A 23,080-nucleotide genomic window follows, 5' to 3' on the forward strand; every position below is an offset into this window, starting at 1 on the left:
TGTATTATCATCGTGGTATCGTTATCGAGTATCAAGCCTATTCCTTAGTATCGTGACAACACTACAGGACAGTAGCGTGAAATGGGGGTGAAGAGTGGGGAAGACATTGAGAAAATCATTGATCCCAGTTCCAGATCTCACAGCACTGAGATTGAGCATTTAACTATGACTCTTCTTGCTTAAGCGAATTTAATTTTGAAAACAAATCTTGATAATCACGGTGACCCTCACAATACTCTTAATATTAAACTGTTTGAAAGTGAACTGACAGCTGAGAGTAATCAAATTAGCACAAGTTGTTCATCTCCTCAGGATCAAATTGCAGCGTGTGAAAAATTAGCAACTTAGTGAGAGCTAAGTGCAGCCGTACTTACACCGTCATCCCAGAGGAAGCCACGCCACGGCTCTTCATTACAAAAGCAGATGTGATTTAGAGCGAGTATGAGGGAAATATAAACTGCATGTTACAGCTGTATTCAAGAAATTAATCAAGATGCTCCTCATTAAGAGTTTGGAAAGATGGGACTTGGCTTGTTGATAGGAATACAACTATAATAAACTTACTTCATTACGTTCCACCACTGATAGGCAAAGTAGTACGGTACTTAAGTAAACATTTTAGATATCTGTACTTTACTTCAGTAGATTATAAATGGACACTTTTTACTTTTACTTCACTAAATTTGAGGGCAGGTATCTGTACTTTCTACTCTACTAGATCGTGTACTGCGTTGAAGTATTTGTTGTTATTGTTTGAGATCTGCTTAAAGGGCTGAGGGAGGGATTTTTATCGAGGTCATAATTTGAGCAAACTAAAATATACGAGTAAAAACAGCTAAAAAACAATACAAAAAAAATGTTTCTGTTGAACAAATTCAACATAGATCTTCAAAATCACTACATTTGAAGCTTTATTACATCTCAAACTCTGCGCAAAATACTTTTACTTTTGACTCTGGAAGTATATTTTAATTGGCTACTTTCATATTTTTGCTTAAGTAGATTTTTTCATGTGATACTTTTACTTGAGTATTTTTTTTTTTGCTCCGGTATCTGTACTTTTACTTAAGTAACAACTGAATCCTTTCCGTTTACATGCAACACTGTTCAAAATATTGTTCAGACCACAGCTCCTCTTTCTGAGTTAACAGACCATCAGGCAGCTCGATCGCGTCAATGTTACCTAAAAAATACAACTTTTTGTTTTGATTTATTCATGTTCCCCAAACGCATCATTTATTTTACCTTGATGCATTTTAACCGTGCACAACAGAACAATCATTTCATTTGTGAGGCTACAAAAGCAAAAATGTCCAGTTTACTTTATGACTCCCATAATAGATAAACATTAAAGATTGAGCATTTGGCATTGGTCTGTTATTCTCTCCAGAGCCGTGCAGTTGAACAAAAAACATTTACACTCTGACAAATGGCTCACTTAAAATTCACTCCATGATAGTAGCTTTGTATGATTACTGTGCAGGCTGTTTCGTAGCCACAAATTCTTCTGGTTTTTACTGAATGGAAGCATCGGGAGCTTCATACCCATTTCCACTCAGGGAAAAAGCCAAGGAAAGTGAAAATGTTTTATATACATCAAACAGGAATTGTGTTAAAGTGCTGGGGGCCCGAGGGACGTGTTGGTCCTGGGCATAATGACTCTGGTGCAGACCTCCCGAGACAAATTGTCACTGACCCCCATGGATTTTCCAGGGCACACTCCATTGGAAATGGACTATTCAATTTCCCACTGGGAGCCGTGCCATTTCCTCGCTATGCATCAGCGTGTGTGGAGGGAGCCAGTGTTTAGGCTTCAGATGGTCTCTGAAGAATGGTAAATACACAGCAACTTGGCTAAATACGTTTTGTGTAGAGAATTCTGCCTGTTTTTTGTGATGTTAACTCTGAATAAAAAGAAAGAAACAAAATTCCAGTTTTCTGCAGCTAAAACCTGGAATAGTCTACCTGAAGATGTCGGCCTGTTGTTGTATTGTGATTTTAATGTCATTCTTATTCTGTAAAACACTTTGAATTACTTTGTGTACGGATTGTGCTGTACAAATAAACATTCCTTGCCTTTTATTAGTCACATTTTCAACTTAAACATTAAGATGATTTCTTTTTCAGTAATGATATCAATGCCTCAGCTTTACGGTTAATTTCAATATCAGAATCAGAAGCCTTTTATTGCCATCGTCAGTGAACACAGCTCACAAACTAGGAACTTACTGAGGTGATAAAGTGCAACATAAAAATACACTAAATACAAATAAGGGCATGCACAAAGATAAAAAAGATATGCTTAAAAATAAAATAAAATACTTAGCGGTAGAAAATGTATACAACAGCAGCATCAGAACAACAGTGCAAACATGGCTTATTAAAGTAACCTGTTTTATTCTTATTATTCTTATTATTCTTATTATTATTATTATTATTATATATTACCAGAATCTGAGCACCTTCAGTAGCCACAGCTGCCCTGGGTTGGAAACATGGCTGCCAATCTGCACCAACAGCCTTTCTAACCACCACCAATCTCTAACACCCCATTCATACAAAGTCCAAGTGGCAAATTTGGGACTGAAATGCTAATCTTTGGGTTTGTTGGCGAATGCTCTAACCTCTAAGCCTCTGTCCTGTAGCACATAGGACCACATAAAGATGACAATTACAAGTCCTCATCACTCTTCTGTTTGCTCCTGTTGTATAAATCACGTAAACATTTCCTCCATAATCCAAATGTCCTTTCGCCATCCCATCGACGTACAGTATATATCGTCAATTTGTGTCATCCTGATACACAAACGATCCCAAAGCCGTTCCAGAGCGTGCGCAGTACATCACTTGTATGACTGAAAACAGCCTTCCTCGCTCAATAAAACAAACCATAACGCATCATCTAGTCTGATGGACATAACTAAACAGACGTACAAAGGCTGCATTTGAAGTATAGGTATCTCGCTTTTATCTATTTTCTAGTGAGTTGCATCCACTCCCTTCCGTGGGCCAAGAAATAGAGTTTTTCATCACTGCAGTAGTCTGGAGCTGGCATTGAGCGGGCCTATTGATCCACAGGCAGATCTCCTTGCAGTCCACCTGGGAAGCCAGACGAGCCCTAGTCATATTGATTTGCCTTTTATTCTAGATTCACCTTTTCTTTGGCGATGGAGAAATTATATGCGTGTCATTGTCGGCTATAAATATTCCCGAGAAGAGGTTATTGTTGGAGCTAAAGTGTCCATGTGCAACCTGGGAAGGATTTACATGTAGTTTTGAATATAGGCGTAGAAATATTCCCGATAGTGAGATGAAGGCGTTTGGCGGTTTATCTGATTAGTGATGCTGGTGATGAAAGGAAGACTGACACAAAGAAGCAAAACATGTCAATCAAACGCCTCGCCACGGACTTCTGATTTATGTAAACACTGCTCGGCAAACAATACATCTACATTTTAGAATTATCTTGAAATGCTGAAGGACATTACAGCTTCTATTTTTACGTGTTTTCGCTAAGACTTAAAAGATCAAAAGGGTTTCCTCTTAAATTTTCAAAAGTCGATGCTGTTTTTAGTCATTTTTGGTGAATTCATGTAACATTATTATGAAGTGTTGTCTTATTTTATGGGGTTATGTGTTAATACTTCACACGGTATATAACAACTCATGTAAGTAGGTTTGATTTTGATCATTTTACCCCAAGATATTTTTTTTAAACGTAATGTAAGAACTGGCCTTCAACGATCACAACACCTAATTCACTTTATTATTATTATTATTATTATTATATTTTTTAAAATATATTATTTTCTTCTTTTCTTTCTTCCCATCTATATTCTCTATACCTTCCTTTCTCACTTACGAATGACTAGTACTAGCACCCCCCAAATAAATAAATAAATAAAAATAATATTTATTTTTTTTAAAAATGTATTTAAAAACTCATCCACAACTAGTGATTGGTCTTTCAGCTCGTTTATGGGATCCAAATCTTTTGGATGTGTTCATTTCAAAGAGCCGTTCAAAAGATGTGTAGCCACATTTTGTGCAGTAACCTCTTTGTAAGTAAGTGTTCACCTGAGGCTTCATGTGTAACTTTAGGCAGCTGGTCCTCTCGAGTTAAATATTGGCCTCTGCTGGAGTTTTAAGGCTGAAAAAGTACACTATACACTATACTATATAATTTTTACTATTGCATTGTGTAACCCAATGAATCCTGAGTCTGTTTTGATCTGTGTGTCCATCTAAAAGTTTCATTAAACCCAGACAGGTTAACAAAATAATGTTAGTTTACTATAATTGACAAAAGCTTTTGCGTTTGCAGCTTTCTTCCCGCCTTGTACACGTCCTACTCGACTTTAAACCCTTGTTATGCTCTTTATATCCCCCATAGGGCTTCGGTGTGTCGTAATGTACTAATCTTTGTGGCTTTAGAGCAGTCTTGCCAATCGGCCTTGTCAAGATGCACAAATCTCACTTGGGGCAATTACCAGCGTTTTTTCTTAGCTGAGAGTAGAAGTGTGTTTTTCCCATCTCTGGAGCAGTAAAGTGCCTTTGTGACCCATCAAGTACAATTACTCTGTTTGGAGCTGGCGGTGATGGCCATGTGGCAGAGTGCGAGCGGCTAAGGCGGGACAGGGAGGTTACATTAGAAAGTATTGACTTCTGAACATGAGAATAGTCGGACATTCTTACACACTGAAGGTTACAATAGGACTGGTTAAGTTGCCATAGGAGGTTACAATTTTGAGCAGGAAAAATAATAATAATAATAAAAAATTCTGGTCGCACTTTTAGGTTTTTATACCAGATGCCCATCCTCCTCATTTATGTTTATTTATTCTATAACTAAATCAGGTCTGTGTCATGATTAACAAACACACATCATGTTCAACTGTGAAGATAGATATTTAGTCAGGTAAGTCAAAACTTTATTTCTATGACTACTACTTCTATTTCTACTTCTACTATTTTTATTTCTATTTCTACTACTACTACTATTTCTATTTCTACTACTACTACTATTTCTATTTCTACTACTACTACTATTTCTATTTCTACTACTACTACTATTTCTATTTCTACTACTACTATTTCTATTTCTACTACTACTTCTATTTCTACTACTACTACTATTTCTATTTCTACTACTACTACTATTTCTATTACTACTACTATTTCTATTTCTACTACTACTACTATTTCTATTTCTACTACTACTACTATTTCTACTACTACTATTTCTATTTCTGCTGCTGTTGTTACTTCTATTTCTACTACAAATTCTATTTCCATTTGTACTACTACTTCTGTTTCTATTTCTACTACTTCTGTTTCTACTGCTGCTGCTGCCGCTACTTCTATTTCTACTACTACTATTTCTACCAGTACTACTGCTATTTCTACTATTACTACTACTACTACCTGTAAAGCGCATTACAAGTGTAAGCCATTATTATTACTACTACCACTACTACCACCACTACTACTAACACCAGTACTACTACTGCTACCACTACTACTACCACTACTACTACCACCACTCAAAGATGTTTATGCTGCACTCTTTTGTTTAAATGGTAATTTTATGATGATTATTTGTGATTACTTACATTTTGATTTGTGTGATTTTAATGTTTTTCTTTTTCTGTAAAGCACTTTGAATTACTTTCTGTACAGATTGTGCTCTACAAATGAAATTGCCTTGCCACTGCTATAACTACTACAGTCAACCTTTAGCCCAGTGTACTGTCAAGCCATGGGGTGTATATATATATGTTATAGTTTCACACACAGGCTGGTTACACGTGTGAACTCGTCTGTGTGTGTCTGTGCTATAGGGTCTTGGGTAAAGTCAAGGATCAGCCCCTAATGAGGAAGAAAAGAAGTTTTGCTGTTTAAAACTTCATGTATGTGGAGATTTTAAGCCACTGGAGCATCTTAAAACTCTGACCCACTGAATAAGACATTTATCCCCGATTATTTTAAGTACTGTACCTCCAAATGCTCTTTCTTTTTCTGAGAATTACACTGGATGGCTGTTAAAAGGTGCACTATGTAACTTTTCTGGTCGAGATGTTATTCATTCCCTAAACTTATATCTCCACCAAGTTACAGGTCAGATCTGTGAAGAGGCGACCCCACACAAAGGCACATTGGAACAAAAAGATGGATAATGTACATCATACTGTGGGACATTTCAGGCAAAGCAATAGCATCTCCATAGAGACAAGCTGCAAAATTGACACTGTAAAAGTCACATAATACACCTTTAACCTTTCCATGGAATATCAATATTAGGATAGTTAAAGCACTGAAGCCCTGAACTACATGAAGCCCCTCCGTTCTAGAGCAGAGTCTTTCCTCGTGCGTGTTTACTGAACATTCAACACGACGGTGGTCAGATGGTTGTCTCACATCCCTATTTTTAACTGTGACATTTACAGATAAGCTGCTACAGAGCGCCCTGTATGAATAACTGAAGCAGGCAAGTGAGGAATTAGCTTTATAATGAAGCCTGGCCATTTACTTGCTTAACTATGCAAAAACAAATCTTTGCTAAACTTCTACTTGGGAAGCTCTCAGCAAAATTTCGCGTAGAAAGTCAGTGCTGAGCAAAACAGTGACAGTTGTGAGATTATGCCTGGGTAAACACTTTTTACCCCTCTCTGTTTTGACTTAAGAGAAATGTGACTAAAACTGCAGCTCAATTATAGTGGCAGTTTGAAACCCAGAGCTGGAGATTAATGTTTCATGCTTTAAAATACAATATAAAAGCTGCAGCGACTGATTTAGGTATAAAAAGTCACCTGAAAGTGCGACGTAACTGCGGGGCTTACGGTGAAATCACAACATTATATAGGTCAATAATATTTAATACAGATGGATGGAAGCCAAAATTCATATTCTTCAAATGCAGGTTTGAGTTGAAGTACAGTGAGTTTGTGGGTGTCTAGTCACTAATATATATATATATATATATATATATATATATATATATATATATATATATATATATATATATATATATATATATATATATATATATATATATATATATATATATATATATATATATATATATATATATATATATATATATATATATATATATATATATATATATATATCACATAAATGGCCAGGTTTAATAGTTGCAAATTTACCCAAAAAGTAATGGCAAAATACTGTTTTATCAATGGGGAAAATGGAGAGTACGACTTCATCTCATTCCGTGGTGCAAGGTAACTAAGTAAAAGTAGTACTGTATAAAACTAAAAGTACTGTGCTTGAATTTTAAAGCGAGTACTTTTCACTTTTAATTCACCACATTTGAGAGCAGATGTCTCTACATTCTACTCCATTACATTTTAAACAGGGCTGAAAAGTAAAAAGAACTTTTCATATGATTTGAGTGGTTATTTTTACCGTGTTCATGGTAACATCCTGACTAAAGTTTCTGAGTTCAAGCTTCGGCTTTGAGCAAATAAAAATAAATGCACAAAATTCATAAGAAAAAGTAAGAAATGGATTTGTAATGTTACTGTTGACCCAAATATGTATCATTTTTAATCAATGTCACTGCATTTGACATGTACACAAATTAACAATACTTCTGTGAAATACTTGAACAATTTACTCTAAAAGTACAAGTTTAATTGGAGCTTAAATACTTTTACTTAAGTAGATTTTTTCATGTGATATTTTTACTTTTACTTGATTAACTTTGTACCTCTGTTATCACTTTTACTTAACAAAATTGAGTACTTCATCCACCACTGATCACATTCAACCTGAAAATGACCAATGGTTTGCTATTTTTGAGTTTTGTATGAATTGCAGTTACTATTTTTGTGTTCTTACGATTACTTTTTGACGTTTTTACCCTGACATCCCGACATGAGACTGAAGCTAAAGGTTACTCGAGGTCTTGAGTACATAATGTTCACAGAATGTCAGTACACGAGCATCTGAGATAAACAAAGAAAGCTTGTTTGTATGCACCTGGATCACAGTTCACTCTCCCCGCGCTGAGCTCCTCACAGCAGATGGCGTTGATGTTAGCCATATGCTTCAAAAGTTTGGCTCATTCAAAATTCTGAGTCCGTTTCTGCAACATTTACCCACACTGACATTTGACACAACGAGCGTGCAGATAAGAGGTAACGGTAAAGTGTTAGAATGCGGGAATAGGCTCAAGATGGTAGGATAGCCTTTGCTTTCGTTTAGCGGAAACTAAACTTGATGTACAGCTGTTCTATATTATAAAAAGGTCTAAGTATATCTCGTAAAGACATTCCCAAAAGAGGATGCTACTTAAAGTGTATTTTACTTGATTTTTCCCCATTTACTGTATTTAACATCCAACATCTGCCCTGCTCCAGCACAGATTTTTTATTCTATAAGCAGTTCTTGAGGTCAAAATCGGTCTACTGCGTGCTGTCTGCATCTAAGTACAAAGTGTTTTATTGTCCGATAATGAGGAAGTGCGGGTTTGCATGCTAGTTGTTTGCTTTACCACTACAACAACAATCTACTTTGGTCTCTGAAAGGTGTGAGGTAAGATCATAAGGTAAGACTAGTTCTGTTTTTCCACTTTTAACATGGTATATGGTACATGGTAATCAGGTACAGAGCCTAGCAAATAATTGATATTTTACAAGGTTTTTGAGAAAATAGAAAAGAAACTGCAAAGACAAAAAGATGACTTGGAAAGTTTGTGTTTTTGGCTGTAAAAAAATGACACCCATTTGGCCAAAAATGACTTGAGCCTGTTGATATTTTCCCAGTATCTTCCATCTGGCACAGGTGCTCAGTTGTTTACAGACTAGTGCATTACCTTGCATATTCTGCACCACAGCGGTACAGCACAAGTTCAGAATGACTCTAAAAAGTGTGACAGGTTTATTTCGGGCAGCCGGAGGTTTCACACGTGTCTCTGTGCATGTCTCGGCTCTCGACAAGTGGCAAATGTGAGCTGTCATGTAAACAGTATGCCACCAGCACTTTAAATGAAATGGCTGAAGCTGATGCCAAGCACTTCTTTTTATGCAGCTGGCACTACTTTGTTTCAAGACAGAGCATGGATCCAGAACCAAAACACTAAACTAAATACATCTAGAAAAATTGAAATCACTATTGTTTTTTTTGTATTGTATTGATTTTTAAAACAGATTGTGTAACATGGAACTTTCTGGCTTCCGTGGAGATGTTGTTGTTGTTTTGCCTGGAAACTCCCACAGTGTCACATAAACCTATTCCACGGAGACAAGTCAGATCTATGGAGGGTAAGAATCATAAACTGTATATATAAACGGACATAGCTAACCTGGTAGCAGCCTCGTTCCAAATAGGAAGTGCTCATGGGCGCGCTTCCAGCTCCATCAACTCTGGCTCTAATTCACTTACACTGAAAAACTCTTTCTGTAACTGCTTCTGTCAGGCTCATTTTGGTCTTAAAATGTTCGTATCAACCCGCTGTGGTGTTTTTGTGTTTTGTTTTTTCATTTCATTGTTGAGTCCGTAAATCAAACCGTGAACATTAATAACAGACAAATCAGGTTTTTTCCCCAGAGCTCACTCCCGCTAGCGTGCCAAGTGCCTGTCCCCCTGCTAAACCAGCGGTGCGGGCGAGGAGGGGTGTTACCTTCAACAGCCTCGCTCCTGATTGGCTCCTTGGTTGCTATGATACTCGCAATTGGAGTTCCAAATATGGCACTCTGCTTGAAATTGCCTCTATGACTATGGTAAGAATGTATGTTTATGAGCATTAAAAATTGTTAAATGCAGGGTAGATTGTTTTAATGTTTAATGTTTAACAACTCCACTAGAAAAGGTACATGTAAGTCATTAAATAAACAAAACTGCAACACCTGAACTGCTAAAACATTAAACCTAGCCGAGATATACTGTAGTAAAACGGCTCAAAACGGTTCTGTTCCGCTGTGCATATGACTGAAAGGTTTTTATTCTGCACTCGTCTCTTTAATGTAAATTTCATGATATTTTTTATGTTTTGATTTTGTTTTGTATTGTTATTTTAATGCCTTTCTTATTCTCTAAAGCACTTTGAATTACTTTATGTGAATTGTGCTATACAAATAAACTTGCCTTGTTATCCCAGTGCATTTGTTCTCAGCATGCAGCATTGTACTTATCAAAGTTTATATGTAGAACAAATGAGTCATGTGGTGGAAACAGAAATCTGAATTACCTCTTGAGAAATGGATGTTATTCTAAACAAATACATCCTTGAAATAGCTGTCATTTTGTCATGTTTTCTGTTTAATTTGTCTCCCCGTTACGCAATAAACCCCAGGTGTTTGATATCTGGTACAAGGGGGAGTTTTTTCAGTTCAGACGTGCATTTCATTTGACATGTAAAAGTGGGAACAACATGAGCAAACAGCCTGGGAGATTTGCAGTCTGCTCTGGTTCAATCCGTGTAATGTGCATGTTCTAATGAAACAGGACAATCTCCATCTTGAGACAGTGAAAGCAATTACATTAGAAAGTACACTAATTCACAAATAGCCCGGCTGTACCTGTAAGCTGTGCACGCGGGCTTCCCTTAAGCTCCACAACAGCACTTTATTTGGATGACAGCAATTAAATACCCCCGTGATTTGTGCGCTAGAGGTACTGCTCCAGTGCGCACTCCAGATGAAAATGTGAAAACAGAGCTCACCAACATTGCATAGTGTTCCAGCCTCAAAGGAACCATAATGTGAAAGGCTAAAGTCTACAAGCATTTAACGTGGCACAGGGGCTTCTGAGGGGGGGGAGCCATGAAACAGCTGTAAGGTTTACAAACATCTGATCGCAATCTGATTTCTGGAGATTATTAAAATGTCATATGAACAGTTACGTGTCATGTGAGTAATCTGATTTCTTAGAATTAGTGATTCGTTTTGCCAGACTGGTGCGTTTGTTTACCCGCTTTACATGTTTCAGCCAATTCCTGTATTTTCAATTCAGTTTTATTTATATTGCACTTTTAAAATGCAATGCAAGATGGCCAAAGTGGTTCACACAAAGTCAACAAAAACATGCACAGACGTGTCTTGTAGGCTGCTTTACATGGTTTTACAAGACAGTGGGGGAAGCTTACGCCCCCTACTGTCAGACACCTTATCGCACACTGCGTCCCAAGTGTGTGATAAGGTGTACGCTCCCTCGGCACGATTTATGCTCCTTGGACCGCGTTTGCAGATGACGATGGCCACTGTGACCCAGGAGTATTTGTTGCTTTCAGAACGGATGACCCTGACATTGTTCCAGTTCACGATGTGGTTCTGTCTCTTGTCGTCGTCTGATATGGCTGATTTCAGATTTTCCTGCTCTGCTTGTTCTTTTATTGCTCTTGTTAGAAACATGTAAAGCAGGTAAACAAACTCTCCTGTTTGACAAAAAAACTACTACTTCTAAGTTTAAACTGAAGAGAGAATGAACCTTGACCAAAGAATCGGATTTGGAAGACAAAGTAAAATTCATTTTAAAGTAACTCTCAAATCCAACAGTCACTCCAAAAAAAAAAAAAAAAAGAAAAAGAAAAACTGACCCAAAACCAGGTGTTTTCGATGATCAGGTTTCTTTCATGCATCTAAACACACCAAAACTGGGTCATTCCTCTGATTTCTATTGACCCTGTAAACGTACCCAGTGGATTTTGTAAAGCGTATGTGCGATATAATAAGTTTCTACCATCTAAAGGGCAACATGTTTGGGACCACACAGACTATAAAAATATAACTACGAGAGGCGCACAAGACAACACAGGGACCAGAGGAGCACAGCCCAAATTAGAAACAAGGCGATCCGTATATGTCACATTTGTGCCTCGTCAGCATCTCTGAGACTGTCCCCGCGGCTCTCCTTCTGCCACACACATCCTGCGCCACTGCACAATTGAAAAACTAGTGGCTTTGGTATAAGGCAGTGAAAACAACAGAGCAGTTGTTTAAATGCATCTACAAGTAAAGAGTTCTTTTCCTTTGCTCTAGATTGGGTGCGTATGGTGTGATCGCAAAAGCAGGTCTAGTTATAAATGTAAGTTTATGTTGGATGCGACACATTCTGGGTTTGAATCAGGGGCGTCAGACTGAGGGGGGTAAAGGGTGCTGTTTACCCGGGGCCCAGTGCAGGGACGGGCCCCTCACAAAGTCTGTAATATGCATTTTTTCCATAAACATGTAGTGCAGGTCCATCAAGATGATTTGTAACCATTTTGTGCTATACCCCTGATTTGAATACCACTGATATTTACTGACTTTTTCAGTTTCATTAACTTTTAGGCTCTGTTCATATTTGCGCACACAACACATAAAAACTAGGACTTAACTGGGACTAAAACACGGACTAGGCCAGGACTAAACCAGCTAGAACAGGGACTAACCAAGTCTACATCAGGACCAAAACAGGGCCAAATATAGACAAGAGTGAAACATAACCCAAGCCTGAGACAATGGTAAAATAAATAATAACTATTAACTTGTAGATGAAGACCCCAACACAATCCAGCAGATTAAGTCATTTCCATAGTTCAACAGGACTTACATGTTTATGTGCCCACATTTTATTCATTTCCAAAGCCTTATCCAACAGCTATAGCACCAGATTATTTTTTTCCCAATCAAAGTCATTATGCTGGTCTTTCTCACAACAAGAAAAAGCTAAACTCAACAACCCAAACTGCCACCAAAGCATGTGCAAAAATCTAAGAACAGATCTTCACATGCGTCACCTCCAGCCGATTTATTCATTTTCCAAAGATGTGTTTGACTTGGTTCTATATTTAAACAGCAACTGTCGAGTGTGTATGTGTGTGTGTGTAATGTCACGCTGATTTCCGTGACTCATCAGTGCTGTTGAGATGCGGTGAGTAAAACAAAAACTTACCTTGGACGAATGAAAGCGGCAGTTCATAATGAAGAAAAAACTTCGACAAGCGAATGTGTGTGAAGTGGAAGCCTAATAGTATTCAGTGTGATAGTATCAAACAGAGCAAGGATAGGGAGCGTTGTATGTATGTGTGTGTGTGTGTGTGTGTGTGTGTGTGTGTGCGGTTCAAAAATACCAGCGTGCAGGTTTTGAGACTTACCTTTGTGTCGATGCTTCAGATTCAGAAATTACACAGGGGTTGACATGACAATCATTTCAATTTGAGCAAATAGTTTCGATTGAATGAAGTGGCAAAAGCGATGAACCAACTTATAGGAGCCACAATGACGGCAAACAAATGAGTCATTCAGCCTAAGCAATGTTAAAATATGCAGTGGTGACCAAAATTATATGTCTGATTTCCCCATTAAACAGCGCACTGTAAAAATGACACAAACATAGGACCATTTATGCAGTTTTTAAGCAGTTTGAATGCGCTATAAGTCTGGAGTTGGGTAAATGTGACTAAAGAGGCAGCCATAACAACAGCTATAGATACTTTTTTTGAGTCCTTGGGCAAAACGCATCACATAATTCGTTGTTTCGTCAATGTATTAGTGATTAGTTGGAGAGATTGTCAGACTGGCTGTTATATATAGCTTTAAACTAACAACATAAAGAATAGACATAAGGAGACACTTGTTGTAAAGTTAGTTTGATTGTCGAAAAAAGTGTCATATTTGATTTAATTAACAAAGACGTATTGCGCTCGTGTCTCCTCTATAGTTATAATTTATGACAGCCACGGATCATTATGTTATAATTTGCACATTTTAAATTGCAATATTCATCCAAAACAACTTAATAAAAGAAACAAGTTGTCTGATTTGTGCGTTCGAGAATTGCGTTGTCCAATGGGAGCTGACGTCACAACAAATTGGCCCTTCCTATGGATTTTTCATTTGTACCAAAATGACTAAACGATGCTGCCAAATCCTACGCATATCACCGATTAAGAAAATAAAATTGACAAACAAAAGAACAGATTAAGTATGACAAATTGGGTGTATGCCGGTGGCGGTGAAAACTGGGATTGATCGGTAATATGGCGTCTTATATAGATTAATAAAGTTTAAGCAAACATGAGAGGGGAAATGAGACGGGGAAACAACTATATCATGGTTAAAAGCTCTGAAAAGTAAATTTTGCTGAATAAATATGCCACACTCTCTAATCATTTTGGCCACCACTGTATATAAGCTTTGAGTTCATGAAGCAAACCACTCAGCCAGTAATAAAACACATGGAAATAACTGCAGCATGATTGTATGACCATTTTAAGCAATGAAAAATAATTTAATAATTTAAGTTTTTACCTTGAATGCTCAGCAGGGACCTGAGAAGCCAAGATTCCCCTCTCTGCCCTGAGGAGGAGAGTCAGCAAAGAGCAAAGATCAGAAGTCCACTTACCCCATGAGGGAGCACCACAGCCAGGGGGAGGGACGCCCAGTACCATCCACCCCAAAACACACAGCCATTTATGGGGACAAAATGCCGGAGTTACCCCTGGGTGATGGTGGTGGTGGAGGTGGTGGTGCGCTATCAGAACTAGGACAACAACTAGCGTGTCCCTATACCCAAGTGAGGCTCATTTTTATCATGCACCAAGCAGAAAAGGAAAAACAGGTGGCTTCAGCAATGCAAAAAGCACCTACCTTCAAACAATACAGTCGGAAATACAATTAAGACAACCATTGAGGATGAGGATACAAAGCCAACACGGTGTGATTAGGATGGATTAAAAATAAAAGATAGTACCTTTGTTTTTACCTATAAGATTTGGTGAAATGTTCCATGAAGTAAGCAGATTCCAGACAAAAAGGAGAGGAGACACCAAGTAAGTGCCCAATTTAAAACAAGGGAAAGAAGAGAGAAGCTTAATGGCAGCAGAGGCGTGCAATGGAAGTATGAGACAACATTTGACACCCCATCTCCTCTGCAGAACTGGGGTACGCACACGCTAAACCCACTCTGCACAATAGTAGGGAAAGGTATACAACTTTATGCTTATTTGAAGTGTCTTGGTGACATGATGGCCCTAATTTATTTTAGTTTGGAGGCTGAGACATGAGCTCAAACTGGGGGATATATAACAGAGGACTGCAACATCTAATGTAACTAATCCAAGTTTAAACTGGTCAAAAAAGGCCTAAATCTTTCCATCTTAACCAGTACCAAAATATGACTTTACACGGACCAAACTGGGCGAATTGGATTGTTCTAAATGTACATATAGGCCTGTCACAATAATAACTATATCAACTTTAATATATGAAAGTTTTTGGGGGTGAGTATTTATCGTATGTACTTTTATTTTGCATTACTGGGAAATTTTTGTTTATTTTTTGGCTATGTGATAAGATTTAAGCTGTAGACGGTTGATCTTTGGTTATTGTGTCAGTGCATAAATTAGTTTTAATATCATCGTTTCTCATCTATATTTACTTCAGCAATATATCAAACTTCAAAATATGTTATCGTGACAGGCCTACGTACATAACTCTATATAGATTTTGTACTCGTAAAAGATTTGTTGCTGTATATATTGTGCAGGCCATATAGAAAATGAACACATGCAATGGTGCCACAAAGCCAACGGGGGATTTAGAAAGCCGTGTTCCACAGCCTCTTTCCCATGTTAATGTAAATGTGTTTTTTTAACCACATACAGGAAGTATAAAACACATCCAAATATACCATTTAAATGAATAATTCAAGACAATGTGAGGCAAGAGAGCACAGCTATTCAGCAGAGGAGATAGATTCAAGCCAAATGAATTTAAAATGGGGTCATATGAAAAAGTCCCTGCATGGGAGAATCAACTAGGTCGCTCAGGAAAAGAAAGGAAAAAAAAAAAAGCTGCCGATATGAGAAGCTTCAAGCCTGGAAAAACACACAACTTGGGAGGAGACGGCGGAAAAATGGGAATAACAAGGAACAAGGAACAAGGAAGTTTAGCTCATACCTTGGTCGCCCATCATCAGGTGTGCCAGACCTTTAAGGAAAACAAGAGTACAGTCAGAAGAGAGCAAGGGATCATGGGAAAAAAAGCTGAGGGCATCTGACTCATACGAGAGCAGATGCCAGCGTTACAGTTTGGGAGGTGCTGGGAGAGATAAGGGGCATGGGGTAGTCAAAGGGTGGGGTATACAGACACGGGTATAGTGATGAGCATGTGGTCAACCTCCGAACAGTTGCCATGCATCATCAATGACTTACTAATGACATTTATAGGCCCTTAAAAAGCCTTGTGGTCCACTCCAATTGAAGAAATACAGCGATACAGTATAGAAATAACCTTGCAGACAATGAGGTAATGTACTAGAACACATTACTACAGTTAATTAACACAAAACGCATAGCTTCCATTTCTTTGACCCAGATTATATGGAAAAAAAAATAACATGGAGGAATCCACACGGCGCTTTAAGGTTGGGTGAACTTTAATAATATGTACTATTACAGAAGAGGAGCTCGTTCAGGTGAGTAATGGGAGTTGTTAGTTAATGGCAATAATGAAATTCAACAGTGCGTTTAAAAGCTGATTGTACTTTGCAATTTGTTTTTCATTAGTTTCTACGATAATATCACTGACAATTAATGGAATGGAGAAAATCAACATAATGACAAAATGTAAGTGAAGATTCGGAGGGCAAATGATTCAACGATCGGCTGCAGCTACTGTCTACTTCTCTGTAAAGTCTGCAAAAAGGTGTAGCCAAAAGACGAAATACTGAAGTAGATTTTGGTCTTTTTTTATATAAACTTTTCTTATATAATGAACAATGCAATATTAACCAAAAGGGCCATAGAGCACTGGTAAATACACTGAGCCACAGGAATAAAAGTTGTGATATAGACTAAAAATAATGTCCGAACGCAGTGTTACGTCATTTAGGTAGAAGTACATACTTAAATTCGCACTAAAACATACTTCCTATGGTAATTTGGGCCACCAGCAGGAAGCTTGAGGACGGACAAAAATGGCTGGATCACCCCTGACTTAAGGTATTTTACATTTACATCACGGCAGTATTATAAAAAGCTTGTTGTGTTAACAGATGAGGCAGATGTTGTTTAATAAAGCTGTCAAATGAAAACATCATTTATATTATTTGTCCATGTCGCAGCGATGAGATGTGACACAAAGCCAACCACAAACAAGGCACTAATTAACACTAATTAAGTCAAGACAATACAGTTTGCCAAACAACCTGCAGTTGTTCAAAGCCTGAGGTCCATGAAACGTGATGTCATCTTCAGGAGTCAGACTTACCCTCTTTTTGCCTGTATGAAACAGTCTTGACACATAAAAAGCAAAGACATGAGCAGAGATACAACACCCACCTTCGTTTGGGTCGTCTTCTGGAGCCGGACAGGCAGAGGGAGAGAGAGGAGACACTCATTAAGCAGCATGCACACAGTACGGGCCTTTGCATGTCGTCAGCATGCAAGGCGGAACATCACATGCACGTGACCTATAGCACCCCCTTCAGGAGCGGCTGTGATTTATGGACTGCTCTTTTTACTCTGTCCCCTTTCTCTAGCCTGACCAGGAGTGCCGCACTGGGATGGGAGAGAATCCTGAATATTTGATTTTAACCTTGAAGATTTGTCTCTGAGGTGAGAGAGGGCGGGTTGGAGAAGAAACCATAATCTACTTGAATGTTTTAAGTGATTGCTAAATGCTAAGCTGTGTTGAATCACTGAGGCATCTTCAGTTTGCAATACTACGACTATGACTTAAGGCTTAACTATTACATTTGAAACACCTGAGTTTTGAGTTTTCGCAAATTTAGGCTTTGTTTTTGGCTGGTTGTGATGAAATGCACCGCAAGAAACAAAAGGTAAAATAAACAACCGGTGTGGCAATCCCTCAGGTTACAATGCACCTAGGGGGGTCTGCTGTTTCCAAAGCTTTTTTCCCTTAGTTTTGTCACACAGTTTAGGGAATAATAGTGAAACTGAACTGAATTGGAATGCAAAAACAAAACAGGCTTTCAAAATAAAAACAGTTATAATTTGAAAACCAAAGTGACATTTGTGAAAGTGTGAAATGGTTTGACCGAAAGCTGCCACTGTAAAGAAGATGGAGACTCATATGGCTGAAGTAATTGAGAGAAGCGTGGCGGCGGTACAGAGTGATGTGGAAAAAAAAGCATGCAAAACCAACTGAACAATACCCAGAGGTGAACCACAGTGAAAACAGTAGGCCTGTCTAAATAAACAGATGTAACACATGCAAGAGATGTAATTGCTATGGTAACTGGAGTTTTTGTCATGCAGCAGGTAGGCCACTAAAACATAAAAGTCCTACCTCTTAAAAAACTTTCTTGTTCAGATTCACAGATCTCTGACCAAAAACTTACCACCATCAATGGCTCCCATTCCAAACCAGACATCATGCAAAAATTAGATCATTTTGTGAACAAGTTACAAAGACGGTGTGCAGCCATGCCGTTCAAATTTCATAAAGTGTATTTGACTTTAGTAATGCAAATGCTGAAAATATAAGATATTCCACTAGCTCTGTGTCTAGTGGTGTTTGGGTTTCAATGTAAATTTGAAGGTTTTGAAGTGGAGATAAATCAGATTCTGCAGTTGAAGGGAACAATCAATAAACAGTGCACTTTGTTCACAAAAAGTTAGTTTGATGATGAAGCCGCACACGACTGCAAACGCATTCTGTCAGAAACAAGCATGGAGCCAACCGCATGAGGAAAACAAGACTGAGAACACCAAACTTAAAAGACATTCTTAGAAAATACTCACATACATAAACAATGCTTTTAAATGAATGGGTTTGGGGGTTTATTTTACTGCATTGAAAGAATCCCTTCCTCAACCTAGTATTTTATAGACTAGCAAACCAGAGACACTCCTTTCCTTTGTCACTATAAACATTGATTTTGTGGAGGATGATTATCTCAACATTTATTCAGGCGTGGGACTAGCACAAAGACGACGATATATGGCTCATTTTGGCAGGGCGTAACACTAAATGATGTAGAAGACTCTCTCAGACAGTCCGTCCATAGTCACTTTTATGTTTGTTTTTTTTTACGTTTTTTTCATTGTTTTTATGTTTTTGAATGAAAATGTTTACCCTAGTTCATCCGGAAGTTGCCATTGTCATTTCGGTTGTATTATATTTGCATGGAGCTGCTGGTCTTGACAGTAAATACGTTCTATAGGGACTCCTAAGACGTTTTAAAGCCTCCCAGAGAATCGGTGCATTGTTGAAGGAATTCCTGCTTAACCGGAAGTACCACCACAAAGAAAAGCGTGGTTTGGAGTATTTAGAGGCAAAAGAGGGTGAGGAATAAGGTAAAGTTGTTGCTGAAAATATGATATTCTTGTATAAATTGCAGAGGTGAATTGTATGGAACGAACTCGCTGGATAATAGAATAAAGAAAAGCTTGAGCCGAACAGCCCTATCATCTGGCAAAACCCATTAAAACAAGAGTCCTATCCCACACACACAAACGCACACAAACACACACACAGACACACGGAAACGCACTTTCTTCCACAAATGTACCCAGCTGGTTCCATCCTAATCCAGAGACGTTAATCCACTTAATCCCTTCTGACAAAGTGATCACGGTGCTATTGTGCTAGTAACACTACACCAAAATACACTGAGCTTGCACTCTGATGATGCGCTAATGGCAGCTACCAAAACACAACACTCTGGGAATTACTAGAAATATTGACAATTATCTCAGAGGCATTTTGGGATGTGACAAAGGGGGTGGATGTCCGTTCAAACATAACATAGGTGGTATTGATTTATTTCCATTTTTTCTCCTGAGCAATCAATTATTAAATTATATAGTATTGTGAAAAATGTTAGAATAACCCTGAGCATATTGCAACGCCTGGAAAACTGGGACATGCTTGTATATATCCCTAACAGCGGCTCTTGATCTGTATAATAGGCTGCGTTCACGTTCACGGATTTCATGGTTGTGGTAAAATGGTAAATAGCGCTTTTCCACCTTCAAGGCACTCAAAGCGATTTACATCAAGGAACCACTCGCCCGTTCACACACACACATTCATAAAGCAAAGTACGCGGACACTGGGGGTGAGGTGCGTTGAGTGTCTTGCCCAAGGGCACAACGACAGCATTCATGTGTGGGAGCTGGAATCGCACCACCAACCTGTGGATCAGTGGATCTGACCGCGCAACCAATGGCGTTTATATCGAGAGCGGGATTTGAACCTTCAGACTGGTGGACACTCTACTACAGGGGTGTCAAACTCAATTTCACTGAGGGCCACATCAGCAAAATGGTCTGTCTCAAATTTGCAAAGAAATAAAACATTTTAAGACAGTCATACGTTTAAATTTACCTTGTCACGGGCCACATAAAATGACATGGCGGGCTGCATTTGGCCCCCGGACCTAGAGTTTGATACATGTGCTATACTACTTTCTACTGTTCTATTGAATATTATTGTTGATTCACTATTTTTTTCACTATTTAAATACTGAACATGATATATTTTGAGTTCACAAACTTGAAATATGAACCTCCTGTCTTAATTAAAGTCCTTTGAACAAACATTGATTGCTCTAGCACTACATTTTGCTGTGAAAAAAAATACTTACACTCATTTGCGCTGACAGAAAAGACGTTAAACTTTTGTGGTTTGTGTGAATGTACCAATTAATTATAAATATATACGCAAAAAGACTGCATGGGATTCCGCTTTGTATATAAAGTATAGGAGCTGCTGAATGCTACGAGTTGATGTGAACAGTATCTATATGGAAAATCGAAGCTAAACGTTAACGGTAGATTGTACGGGAAATGTGGATCCCAGTGTGTGCAGGTGGTCGTAATGTTGTGCCTGATCATTTTATAATCCAGGACTAGCGTGCACATGTGACCTCCTTCTGACTCATAAAACCAACCTTGACATGACCACAGCTCCACACCACGAGATTAACTGATAAAACACAGAAAGCCAAAGTGCGGGTCAGTCTTTTTTTTTTTTTTTTTTTTTTTTAATCTACTCAAATAGATTCAATTAGTCTGCCACACACTGCATCTGATTGTGGAAAAAATGTGTCAGAGCTACTAGGACATAGCTGCAGAAATAAGAGATCATTTCTTTGTGAGGTTTTCTCTGCTCCTGAGACCTGTCAACCGGGCTATTCCTTTACATCTATTTGACAGCAGTGTTAAAGAAACTCTCCAAAATCTGTCTTTTTTTAGTCCGTACTCAAGGACCATGTGTGACCATTACTGCTATTATAATAGGCTTGAAAATGATTTTTGCAGCCAGTTCTGAGAGCCTAATTGTCTGTGTAATGTACCAGCTCTTAAACAAATGGGCCCATTTTATCGAAAGACACTTTAAAGACTTCAGACTTCAAACTACAACTTTGGAATAAAATGCATGTGTAGAACGGCCGAAGCTTATAATAAGAAACACAAACTGACAATATTGTGCAGTGAGTGGTATTAAATAATGCAACAGAAAAGAATAGATAATGATGGAGAGATTTTAAAGACACTGCACCTGATTTTAATTAATACTTAATGAAAAAAATCAGAATTCATTCATCTTAATTACTCACCACGATGAGTTTATAAGCACTTTACACAATGTTGAGGGCCAGAGCGGTAATGCTAACCATAATTAGCATGCCAACTGTGCATTTCCTCATTTTCTGACAATAAAACGCAGTGCACAGTGGACTTATTTTGATCTGATCTATGTTATGTTTCCTCATCAAAAACATACGAGTTGTGTTTTTTTTTTCATTCACACACGTTTAACACACAAATCCTGCAAATTTAGGCTGAGCCCTTCTCTCAAACACCTCGTTCCACCTTGTGATGTCATGTGGTAATACAGGAAGTGCTCCGTACACCTTCACTAGAATCATTTGGACAATTTCAGCTTTGGAATTACCAATCTTTACTGAACTAAAGGAAGCTGTTAAAAACACCAGTACATGACATCACAAGGTGGAACAGAGCTTGCTGAGTTTTAGAGATGTAGACAGACTAATAATGCAGGATTACTCAAACATGCGTGAATGAAAGAAAACACAACTCGTGCTATGTTTTTGATGAGGTAACAACAGTCAATTCTGCATAATATAGGACTTTTAAGTGTTAGACTTGGCATTCGAAAACACAATCTAGTTTTTGGCGTCATGTCGGAATTCTAAATGATCGAGAAAGTTATATCCTTATATCAACTACATATGAAATCACTGAGCAAAAGATTTGTTGTGGCATCTGCAGACAAATGGAAGAAGAGATTCTCATTGCCTCTGATAACCAATATTACTTTTCTGTTACTCATTTGTGCACAAAATGAGTTGCAGGGAAACTCGGGCAAATTGAAAAATCCCAAAACGCTGTGCAAGCCTGTTCCCATATTTGTGCAGACATGTTTTCAAAGAGCTTATATCCAATTGTGTGTCTTAATTAGAGCGCTCTTGTATTTCCATCAGCCACGACAAAAACAAATCAGAACAGAAGGCGTGAGATCCATCGCACACGGCACATGAGACAGTGGTTTTAAAATAGCGGGAGGGCTAGGCTTTCCACGGGTTCGGCGTCGCACTAGCGCTTTGAGGGAAAATGTAAAAAGCTCCTAGCAAAGGTCAGCTCTGCCTGAGAATCGATTTGTTGTTAAATTACAATTTGAACCAAATCAAGAGTAATGAGTCTAAGTGAGGGCCTATCTCAGTGCAAACCGAACGCATCTATCCCGCATTACTCGCCATTGGCTCATTATCAGGCAGCAGAGACACAGAGAGGAAGCTGCAGCGTGACCAGACACACAAATGGAAATTGATACGGCGATACTGCACAATTTTAAGTCCAGGAGCGGCCAGGACTGTCAGAAATCTGCAGGACACTTTGGGGAGCTGACATCTTTTGTGTGGGATGTCATTATTGAAAGCACAAAAAGGAAAAGTGTCTGACAACTTGAGCAGGATTTTACACTCCCACAGGCTCGGAGCGGCTATGAAGGAGCGGGTCGGCAATATGAGCAGCAGAAACATATGACGAGCGACAACTGGCCATTTTGAATAGTGAAAATGAATGGCAGAAGGATTGTATCTTAGACCAATCTCGCCGTCGTCATTCGGGTTGTATTATTTT

At 38.3% G+C, this 23,080-nt stretch overlaps 1 protein-coding gene across 14 annotated transcripts in view; it reads right to left on the reverse strand.

Annotated features, from left to right (window-relative positions):
- The window catches only part of LOC117382306 (neurexin-1a-like), a 313,634-nt gene that overhangs the window by 276,300 nt on the left and 14,254 nt on the right, over window positions 1-23,080 (reverse strand). For 5 of the 14 annotated variants that reach the window (XM_055227252.1, XM_055227255.1, XM_055227254.1 and 2 more), the window contains exons 3-5: window positions 17,288-17,305; window positions 15,906-15,935; window positions 14,256-14,303 (exon numbers count right to left, since the gene is read on the reverse strand). In XM_055227252.1, coding sequence (XP_055083227.1) covers window positions 14,256-14,303; window positions 15,906-15,935; window positions 17,288-17,305 — 96 coding nt within the window. The remainder of the gene's footprint in view (window positions 1-14,255; window positions 14,304-15,905; window positions 15,936-17,287; window positions 17,306-23,080) is intronic. The other 9 variants (XM_033979432.2, XM_033979427.2, XM_033979441.2 and 6 more) reach the window with 3 other exon arrangements.

The sequence above is a fragment of the Periophthalmus magnuspinnatus genome, chromosome 15 (genome assembly GCF_009829125.3).
Source record: "Periophthalmus magnuspinnatus isolate fPerMag1 chromosome 15, fPerMag1.2.pri, whole genome shotgun sequence".
In the NCBI taxonomy this organism is placed as follows: Eukaryota; Metazoa; Chordata; class Actinopteri; order Gobiiformes; family Gobiidae; genus Periophthalmus; species Periophthalmus magnuspinnatus.